The following is a 10,877-nucleotide window of genomic DNA, read 5'->3' as shown; positions in this document are numbered from 1 at the left end:
ATTCATTTATTTCCTCTAGACCAAGCACTTCCCAAACAGTGTGCCTGAGAATCACCTGTAGGGCTTGTGAGGACACAGATAGCTGGGCCTATCCCACAGAGATTCTGATTCAGTACAAATACCAAGAATTGGGGGCCAGGTGCAGTGGCTCACACCTGTAATCCCAGCACTCTGGGAGCCCGAGGTGGGCAGATCATCTGAAGTCAGCAGTTCAAGACCAGCCTGGCCAACATGGCGAAACCCTGTCTCTACTAAAAATATAAAAAGTAGCCGGGCATGGTGGTGCGTGCCTGCAATCCCAACTACATGGGAGGCTGAGGCAGGTGAATCGCTTCAACCCAGGAGGCAGAGGTTGCAGTGAGCCGAGATTGTGCCACTGCACTCCAGCCTGGGTGACAGAGCAAGACTCTCTGCCCCCACCCCTTGGCCAAAAAAAAAAGGAGTGCATCAGGTACAAGATGATAACAAAGATCAGGCATGGGGACTCACACCTTTAATCTCAGCACTTTGAAAGGCTGAGGCAGGTGAATCGCTTCAACCCAGGAGGCAGAGGTTGCAGTGAGCCAAGATCGCACCACTGTACTCCAGTCTGGGCAACAGGGTGAGATTCTGTCTCAAAAAAAGTAAAGAAAAGAAGACAGGAGAGGAGAGGGGAGGGGAGAGGAGAGGAGGGGAAAGAGGAAGAGGAGAAGAGAAGAGAAAAGAGCCAAGAATTACATTTCTGACAGCTTCCCTGTGCTGCTGCTGCTGCTGCTGCTGCTGCCGCCGCCGTCTAACATTAAAGTTCCATGGCAGATGACTGCTCTCTTTCCTTTCCCCTGTTTTGGATTACATATAAATGGAGGAGTTTCTGCCTATACAAACTGTTTAATATTGAAAATGTTTTTCTCCCTCCAGACTATGAAGAAATCGGGAGTGCACTTTTTGACTGCAGATTGTTCGAAGACATATTTGTAAATTTTCAAGCAGGTACATGAGTTATATAATATCTGAGCAGCATAGTCGAGAAATACTTATCACCATATTGAAACAATATACTATACAGGTGATAAAAATATTTTAGAAGAATGTTCATTGTTTTCTTAAATGAGAAAAGCCAATTACAAAAACAGGCCAACATGGCGAAACCCTGTCTCTACTAAAAATATAATTTTTTATATTTTTATAAAATATAAACCCTGCCCACCCCCCTACACACGGAGGAAAAAAATATATAGGTACACATGCACAGACAAAAGCTGCATCTGGTGGAGACAGTAGTTGGTTGTAGGTAGTTGGATTATAGTGATTTTTGTCTGTTCTTTTAGTGCTATATTTTCCAGATTTTCTATATACACACAAACACTTTTGTAATGAGAAAAACTCATTAAAAAAGTAGAGACAACAAAAAACTGATTCCAAAATTTGAGCATATTTTGGCCTGTGTGTGGCCCAGGCAGGAGCTAGTGAAGCTTCCTGTGGCTTCTCTGCTCTTGGGTGGCGAGGCTATGATAAACCATCCCTCCGCTTGCCTCCCTCTCGCTTGGTGGGATAGGTCAAAATTTCAATTCTCCCAATATTAATCTTCAAATCTAATTTAATTTCTTATCAGGGAGGGTTGCAACTGATGTAAAGTTCATCAGAAAAAAAAAAGAGCAAGCCAGAATAGCCAAGAAATGTTTGCAGTAGAAAATCTGGTTTGGTTTGGAGGAGGGAGATTTAACCTTCCTATTAAACCATTTATTGAGTGAGTCCTCCTTTCAGCATTAAGACGCCCTCAAGACAGGCCACACCTCCACTTGTTTCTGAGTCCAGTCTGACTTCTCTATCAAGGCCGCCACACATGGCTGGGCAGGCCGTGCACAGAGTCACACAGCATTGGTGTGGATGGCGCCCCCTGACGTTGCACAACAGAGTGTCCTCCACACTCTGCGTTTCCACAGATGTATCTGTCTCTCCAGCATATGGTAGGAAGACAATACAATTTCCCTGGGAAGAAATCATTAGTTCATATCCCTGTCTCAACATGGCCAACCTTTCTCATTTTGACTTTCTATATTATACATTTCTGTTTGAATTTTTTACTACATTTATAACCAGCAGGAAAAATTCTTTGAAAAATCTACCAAAACTAATGTCTGTTTTAATAGTCTTTTGAGGATGTCTGCTACTATATGACAGTATCCATATTTTTTTAAAGCAGCCTTAAATATCTTTTTCTAAAAAGAGTTATTTTGTAGGGGACTTCCGTGTGTGTTTCTTTCATGTAAGGGCACATGTGACACATCACGACTTGGATGGGTTAGGTGGGAGTACATATATTAGAATGTAGTATTGGGGGGTGCCACTACTTGGAACTGCATGAGATTCAATTTAAAAGGTGGGTTTCACTATCCCGGTTGATAAAAACTTGCTTAATTTAGCCTTACTAATATTTTAAAATAACTATAGGTATGTAGTTATTCTGAATAAAGGTTGTGTATGTGTGTGTTTTAACTGTTTGATTTTGAGGCTTTTAAAAATTACATTGCCATTGACTCCTATTTGTTATTTATAAAGCCTAAGTATCTTCCTCCTAAGCTTTTCTAAGTTTCCACAATTAAAAGTCCTCCTATTTCTAAATGAAACCTAAAGCTTTTATGTAACATTAAAAATTGGACGCATTTTTAGGAGGGATTTGTCCTTAACCTTGGTATTCTAGCCACATTCTCCAATTATCATATCTCAATAAATGGATATAGTATAGCATGAAGGTTATACAGTCACTATTTTCAAGTTTTCAAAGGTATACCAAGGGACTTGTTCTGCTATAAATGTGCACAAAATCTTAAGGGTTTACTGAGCAGCTTTGTGTATAAATGTTAGAATTCTGTCCTGAATTAGAAGGAGGAAGTGAAGGCATAAAGAAACCAGCTCCTGCCCATAACGCTCTGGATCCTTTTCCTCGGAGGCATGAGGATTGTGTATCTGTACTTGCAAGTGAAAGGGGCTAGAAACGGTACATTATTTCTAATAAAACTACTGAATAATCTGAAATAATTTTATTTATTCTTTTCATAGCAATAGAGAAAAAAATTCAAGCATCTCAACAAAGGCGGCAGCAGTTGAAGGAAGAGATTGAGCTACTTCAGGACTTAAAACAAACCTTGTGCTCTTTTCAAGAAAATAGAGATCTTATGTCAAGTTCTACATCAGTATCATCCCTGTCTTATTAGGGATTACCATTTCCTAAGCCAGGAGTCAGGCCAAATTGCAATCGGGCTCAAAACCAGAGACCAGGCTGTGAAATCCACACATCTTTAGAACTAGTTGTCTCCTCTTCGCCCCGGCAGCTCTTCCATGTTCTTGCTGGTTGATATTTTGATCACTCTTTGCACACTCTTACTTGTGTTTTTTGTTCACTGTCACATTCCCAGCACCTAACATGCTCAGTAAATGTTTGTGGAGTAAGTGCATAAAATGTTATTAACCTTTGATTCTAGTTACAGCCCATGATGCTTCTTAGATATAATAAATTTGGATTATACTACTTTACTTGTACCAAATTTGCCTGTTTTCGTGTCACAAACTCTGCTTTTGAAAAATCCCTTTTCAGCCACAGTTATCACGTTGGGATTCATCATCTTCAAAACAAATACCTAAATTTTAAACTGGACTCTGAATAAGAACATTACCAGGAGTATGCAAGAATGAAATAAAATTGACAGTTAACATTTTTCTCAACCTAATAACATACAGTTCTGGTTTTTATGCCCACACTACCACGTCTGACCCCTGAAAACCTCACATTCACAGTTCTCATTTTTTACCGTGGGACTCTGACTTGCAATAATATTACATCTCAAAATGGGTTTCAACCGAGTCTCCAGCATGAATCTCCAGCATGGTGTCTGACGTGTAAAAAAAAAAAAAAATATTTGCAGGAGATGAAAAAGAACATTCCATTCCTGTTGTATCGGCAGCCCTAGCCTAAGTTCTTATATCTTAGGGACAAAATCTAAACCAGTGGATTTCAAATCTGGCCACACATCAGAATCATGTGGAGCATTTTAAAAACTAGAGAAGTGAAGATCCCATCCAACAACCTCTGAATAGATTTCCCCCAGGCAACCTCTGCCTCCCGGGTTCAAGCGATTCTCCTGCCTCAGCCTCCCGAGTAGCTGGGACTACAGGCGCCCACCACCACGCCCAGCTAACTTTTGTATTTTTAGTAGAGGTGGGGTTTCACTGTGTTAGCCAGGATGGTCTCGATCTCTTGACCTCGTGATCCGCCTACCTCGGCCTCCCAAAGTGCCAGGATTATAGGCATGAGCTACCGTGCCCAGCCATCTAAGCAAAGTTTATCTGACTAATCATTTTGATGTCATGATCTTTATTTTAAAAAAACATTTGTCCCCCACTTTACTTTCACATTTAAGCTATGACTCACAGCACGTAACTGTGCACCAGGGAGCACCATGTGTTTTGTGGCCATGAGGCCGGCTACTGGGCAACCTCTAAGGCGGACCCAAGTATGAACTTCAGCTACGTCACTACTGAAAAACCTGAATCTGAGTATTTAATCTGAGAATAATGCTGCCTACCTTATGGGACAAAATATGGCCAGTAAATAAAATGTGAAGCAGAGAGCACAATGTCTGGCACTGTGGGAAATAAACGTAAAACACATGCACGCACCCACACACACTCCCCTTGCCAACATTTCTGGCTTATTTTCTCCATTCTAACCAAACTTAATTATGGTCAGTTCTGGAAGGCTCATTAGCCCCCATCTCTAAGCCTTTGCTTGTGCCTCTAACTTTTTGGAGATGAGCTAAGAGGACACTTTATATTTTCCCCTACCCAACACAAGCATTATCTTCAGAACAACTAACTGCTTGTCATGTGTAACCCTATTTCTGTATTAGTCCATTCTCACACTGGTATGAAGAAATACCAGAGACTGGGTAATTTATAAAGGAAAGACATTTAATGGACTCAGTTCCGCATGGCTGGGGAGGCCTCAAGAAACTTACAGTTGTGGCGAGAGGGGAAGAGGCCCGCCTTACGTGTGGCAGGTGAACGAGAGCACGCAAAGCCCAGGGAGAACTGCCATTTATAAAACCATCAGATCTCATGAGAACTCCCTCACTAGCATGAGAACAGCATGGGGGAAACAGCCTCCATAATCCAGTCACCTCCCACCAGGTCTCTCCCTCAACACCTGAAGATTACAATTCAAGATGAGATTTGGGTGGGGACACACAGCCAAACCATATCATCCTATTTGGTTTTCTCTCACTGACTGTTATGAAAAGCTCTTTATAAGTATCTCATTGTGTTGTTAATTCCCAAACCTATCTCCCTCTCTCCTAATAATTCATATATTCCTTGAGGATAAAGAATATGTCTTTCCCTTCATTTAAGTACCCCCAAAGGTACAGACACATTTTTCTACTGTGCCAGTTCAACTGTACTACCTTTCAGCAGGAATAAAATCCAAAGATTTCTATGATATGTGTTTGTGTATAGTTGAGAATCAAGCAGTTGACATGTTCATGGTGTGCCTATTTTTAGCCTGATACCCATTAAGAATCACACTACTGATTTTTTTTTTGTTGTGGTAAAATATATATAACCTAAAATTTGCCATCCCAATCTTTTTAAATATATGCTTCAATGGCATTAAACATTCATTTTTGTGCAACCGTCACCACCATCCACCTAAAGCAGCGGTCCCCAACCTTTTTGGCACCAGCGACTGGTTTTGTGGAAGACAATTTTTCCATGGACCGTGGGGATGGGGCGGTTGGTGGGGGGTGGGGAGGATGGTTTTGGGATGAAACTGTCCTACCTCAGACATTAGATTCTCATACAGAGCACACAACCTAGATCCCTTGCATACTCAGTTCACTATAGGGTTTGCACTCCTATGAGAATCTAATGTTCTAATGTTGCCACTGATCTGACAGGAGGCGGAACTCAGGCAGTAATGCTCACTCACCCGCCACTCACCTCCCATTGTGCCACCTCTTCCCAACAGGCCAGGGACCAATATGGGTCTGTGGCCTAAGGGTTGGGGACCCCTGACCTAAAGGACTCTTCATCTTGGTAAACTGAAACTCTGTATCCATTAAACAAGTTCCCCATTCTCCTCTCCCCTCAGACACTGGCAATGGCCATTCTACTATGTCTCTATGAATTTGACTAAGTACATTACACAAGTGGCATCACATAATATTTGTCTGTGACTGGCTTATTTCACTTAGCATAATATCCTTAAGTTCATCTCTGTGTACCATGTGTCAGAATTTCTTTCCTTTTTAGGGCTGCAGACTACTGATTTTCAGTGAAAAAAACAACTCTACGTGCCTGTTTTAATGTTACTTTGTTTATTAACATGTCATTCTAAATATTACATAAATTCAGCCTATATACTAGTGTATCAAACATTGTTCCAGTAAGAAGTTCAAGAGTACATTTAGGGCTATCCTAAGAAATATGAATACTTTGGCTTCCATTATTATATTAGATGAAAAAATCAGTTCAAATAAGAGTTGTCATATCCTGCTATGATTAACAACAAAACCAAGTAGAAAAATAAGAGAGTGTATTTAAAAAAAATAAAGATGATCAAATGCTTTTTGAAGGACTTGTTCTCTTCACTGCCACACATACACAAATGACTTAGTAATCTAACATGAGAAGTGGTCTTTCACTTATATTAGGAACTTGGTAAATATTTGTAGAATGAATGAACTATCTATGGATATGAATTTACTACTTTAATTTGTGCTTTTTTTGAAAAAAAATTTTTCAAGTAAGAGCAATAGTAAACATAACTAAAGTTCACATTTTGCTCAGATCATAAGCCTACATATACAACAGTGATTGTTACAAACACCACCCATCACAGCACAAATCAATGTGCATTTCTGAACCTAGTAAGAAAGGTTCTATCATGTTGTAGAATGAATTCTAACAGAATAATTCACTGAGCTTCAATCACTTGTGATATGGTCAAGAAAAGGGGGCTGGAGCTACTAGGCTTGTCTCTATTTCAGCTATCAATGAATTCCTATCTTTGAGGCCTCACTCCCCTTCCCACCCCAATAGACACAAATTTAAAAACATTGCTAAAAATAGTAACTGCAGCATGTCTTCACCCACTTGTAATTTGGCTCTGAAAATGTACTCAGGCTCCAGGTTCAGAAGAGAGACCTTCCAAGCAGGAGACAAAGTTCACTAAGGGAGCTCACTCCAATGGAAATGAGTTCATGGACCAGAGAGCAAAGCAAAACATTGTTCTTAAAGCAAGCTCAATGGACACGCATGATGAAACTCACAGTTGAACACTCTCATGCCCCAAAGTCACCTTTCATAACCACTTCAAAACAACTACCGTCTTTTAATAGGATCTTTTCAGGAACGCCATAATTTGGGTGCTTTTTCAAGGTGAAATTGTGCTAAATGTTATACCTAAGATGTTTAAAAACAGAGGAAACCAAAAGTGAAAGATGATAAAGTTTCAAATAAGCCAGTGTGTGATAGATTTGACCTAAAATAGATAAAGCAAATTCCATTAAGTCCTGTAAGAGGGCTGACTTGAAGAACCATTTCTTCCAGTCATATATTGTAGATATGATGATTCAGCAGCCATAATTTAGGAAGGCAAGAGTATATATGTCATTATTTTCCTCTTAAGTTTGCATTGTAGAAGAAGGTGGGGGGTACAATTTGAACTTGAGTTCTCAAGCTCTACCTTAATGAAATAAAACACTGTTGGATAAGTAGTGGAGATTCTAATTTATAAAATATTCACCTTCATCAAATTTCTTTCATGATCAACTTTCCACGGATACTTCTAAATTACTACTCTTTATGCACTTAAATCTTAAGAGAAATCTTGACTAACCTAGAAAATTTATCTTTACATAATTATCATTTCAATAGGTTTAACTTATGTTAAACTGAATATTACTTTGATATATCTTGAAGTTAAAAAAGTCATCAACACAAGCACACAAACAAAAGTCTGAAACAATCTTAATTATTCCTTCATAGTAAGGCTACTGAGCTAGCAACTAAGACAGCACTTAACAATCCCCAGGTCAGCATCTTTAATTCACGATGGGGCCTCTCCATTCGTCTCACAATTCCCCAACTATCACTGCTCCTGCTGTCAGAAGATTGTTGATATGTGGCCCAGGAGAGTTGCTGCCAACTTCCCCTTTCCAAGTTCAGACGTTCCTCTAATCAAAAACGAAAACAAGACCAAAAACGACTAAACTTTCACCCTTTCACATGTACCAGCCCAAATTTAAGAAAGGTCACATTTAAAATACACTTATCTGGAAACAAGAGTTGTTTCAAATGGGCTCAAGAAAAGCCATACACCCTTGACATGTTCTTACACAGACAACTGTGTCCCAGATGTGGAAAAAAACCACCTGATGGTCTTTTACCTGTAGAATTACATCACCCGTAGAGCACAAACCGGACACGTCCTCAACAGTGCCCCAGAGCACTCACACAGAACCCCGCAGCCTTGCGCTTCAGTTCTTAAAGGCTCCACATTTACTGGCTTTAGCAATGAATTCCTTTAGCAGAGGGCCATCCATTTGCCAAAATGCTGCAGTCTGTGTAACTTCTGTCAAATGATTGATGCAAAACTTAAAGCAGAATTCTTCTAAATCCTGGACACACACAACAAAAATAAAAACAGAAAGGGCTTTTTTAGGCAACTTTGATTGAATCACTTCTCTCTAAGCCCTTCACCCCAAATCTCTCACCCTCCCCCAGAAAAGATATTTGAGAGGCCAGATACCTAAAACTAGGCAAAAAGGTGACCACAGGTAGGTGTGACAAAAACACATACTATTTATTCAACGCAGTAAGAGCAATGGTCCCCTAACTCAAAGTGTGACGCTTCAAAACACACACACACGCACACACACACACACACACAAGATCTACAGGGGAAAGAATTTCCTGCATGATTATCACATAATCTAGTTATAGTCAAAGACATTGTTGTAAAAGGCAGAATGAATGCCACTTTATTCCACAGAATGTGTTGTCACATGGAGACATCAGAGAAAAGAATTAAGCTGTGGGTTAGTTTAAGAAACAGAAAGGTAATGCAGAGATATGGTCAACCTAAAGTGGCACATTAAAAAGAAAATCCCAGCCAGGCACAGTGGCTCACGCCTGTAATCCCAGCACTTTTGGGAGGCCGAGGCGGGTGGAAGGTCAGGAGTTCGAGACCAGCCTGGCCAACACAGGGAAACCCCGTCTCTAGTAGAAATACAAAAATTAGCCAGGTGTGCTGATGGGTGCCTATAATCCCAGCTACTCGGGAGACTGAGGCAGGAGAATCGCTTGAGCCCGGGAGGCAGAGGTTGCAGTGAGCGGAGATCGCACCACTGCACTCTAGCCTGGGTGACCGAGCAGAGGCTCTGAAAGAAAATTCCAAAAAATTCACCTTAAATTCACTTTTACGCTCTCCTAATAATGACTTTATTTTTAAAGCCATGAAGAATAATAATAATACTACAACTTTCACCGCACTAATATCTCAGAAAATCAATCCCACAGAAGTATATTTACACAGATTAGTTTCCAGTCAGACAAACAGAAGTCACCAATTACCAACATTCAGGGAAGTAACATCCACAAGTGGCACACCAGAACCATTTCAAAATCAATCCCTGCCTGGGCTAATCCACCCTTTCATCCCCTGACAAACTTTAATATAGTCTGTCCCTTAGGATGTTGGAATATATATTTATTAAATCGATCAGGCACCTGAAATGCATGCAAAGACTCAATATATAAAAGGGAATTACACTAAAAGCTCTTATCACAAATAGCTTGACTTTATTATAACTTGGCTAGCTGGTAAGTTCTAAATTGAAGGTCATTACTCCGGGTTCTATCGAACCAGAAGCTCGACAACATTTCAACCGCAGGTGAGAATGTTAGACAGAGTGGAAGGTGCCCACACAAACATGGAGAGACCCCTTTGCTGCTCTCAGCACAGACGTCGGCAAACAATGATTTCCTTGTTCTAAGGGTCCTCCTGTCCCTGGCTAAAAGATACCCTAGAGTAAACTCCAGAAACCCATCCAGTCACATAACCATTAAGAGATAAACCACAGGCCAGGCGCAGTGGCTCATGCTTGTAATCTCAGCACTTTGGGAGGCTGAGGTGGGTGGATCACGAGGTCATGGGTTCGAGACCAGCTTGACCAACATGGTGAAACCCCGTCTCTACTAAAAATACAAAAATTAGCCGGGCGTGGTGGCGTGCACCTGTAATCCCAGCTACTCAGGAGGCTGAAGCAGGAGAATCACTTGAACCCACGAGGGGGAGGTTGCAGTGAGCCGAGATTAAGCCACTGCACTCCAGCCTGGGCAAAAGAGCAAGACTCAGCCTCAAGAAAAAAAAAAGAAAGAAAAAGGAAAAAAAAAAAAAAAAGAGAGATAAACCACAGCTAATGAGTACCAGCCAGCTGCTGTTTTGTTTGTTTGTTTTCTAGATAATTTGAAATGCACTTAGGATGTTAGCACAGTCTCTGGATTCTTGTTTTTAATCAGAGATTCCCAGTGGGCTAAATGCATAACTAAATGCTCTATATATTATAATAAACTAAAATGTGAAACTGGATAAAGCATTCCCTCTCAGATTATTATTCAAGAAAAAGCAGCCGGGCGTGGTGGCTCACGCCTGTAATCCCAGCACTTTGGGAGGCTGAGGCGGGTGGATCACAAGGTCAGAAGATTGAGACCATCCTGGCTAACATGGTGAAACCCCATCTCTATGAAAATACAAAAACTTAGCCGTGCGTGGTGGTGGGTGCCTGTAGTCCCAGCTACTCGGGAGGCTGAGGCAGGAGAATGGCGTGAACCCGGGAGGT

General features: G+C 40.9%; 2 protein-coding genes across 3 annotated transcripts in view; one reads left to right on the top strand and one right to left on the bottom strand.

Annotated features, from left to right (window-relative positions):
* The window catches only part of PHF11 (PHD finger protein 11), a 33,264-nt gene extending 29,751 nt beyond the window's left edge, over positions 1-3,513 (top strand). Inside the window, exons 9-10 of the mRNA XM_011939440.1 lie at positions 898-969; positions 3,040-3,513. Of these exons, the coding sequence (XP_011794830.1) occupies positions 898-969; positions 3,040-3,194 (227 nt within the window). The 3' untranslated portion in view covers positions 3,195-3,513. The remainder of the gene's footprint in view (positions 1-897; positions 970-3,039) is intronic.
* Positions 3,514-6,329: 2,816 nt separating this feature from the next.
* RCBTB1 (regulator of chromosome condensation (RCC1) and BTB (POZ) domain containing protein 1) overlaps positions 6,330-10,877 on the bottom strand; it is a 51,887-nt gene continuing 47,339 nt past the window's right edge. For both annotated transcript variants that reach the window (XM_011939382.1, XM_011939376.1), the window contains exon 13: positions 6,330-8,654. In XM_011939382.1, the coding sequence (XP_011794772.1) occupies positions 8,514-8,654 (141 nt within the window). In that variant the 3' untranslated portion in view covers positions 6,330-8,513. The remainder of the gene's footprint in view (positions 8,655-10,877) is intronic.

The sequence above is a fragment of the Colobus angolensis genome, unplaced genomic scaffold (genome assembly GCF_000951035.1).
Source record: "Colobus angolensis palliatus isolate OR3802 unplaced genomic scaffold, Cang.pa_1.0 Scaffold101, whole genome shotgun sequence".
Lineage (NCBI taxonomy): Eukaryota > Metazoa > Chordata > Mammalia > Primates > Cercopithecidae > Colobus > Colobus angolensis.
Note: the sequence above shows the minus strand (reverse complement) of the source record. Positions and strands in the feature narration are given on the sequence as shown.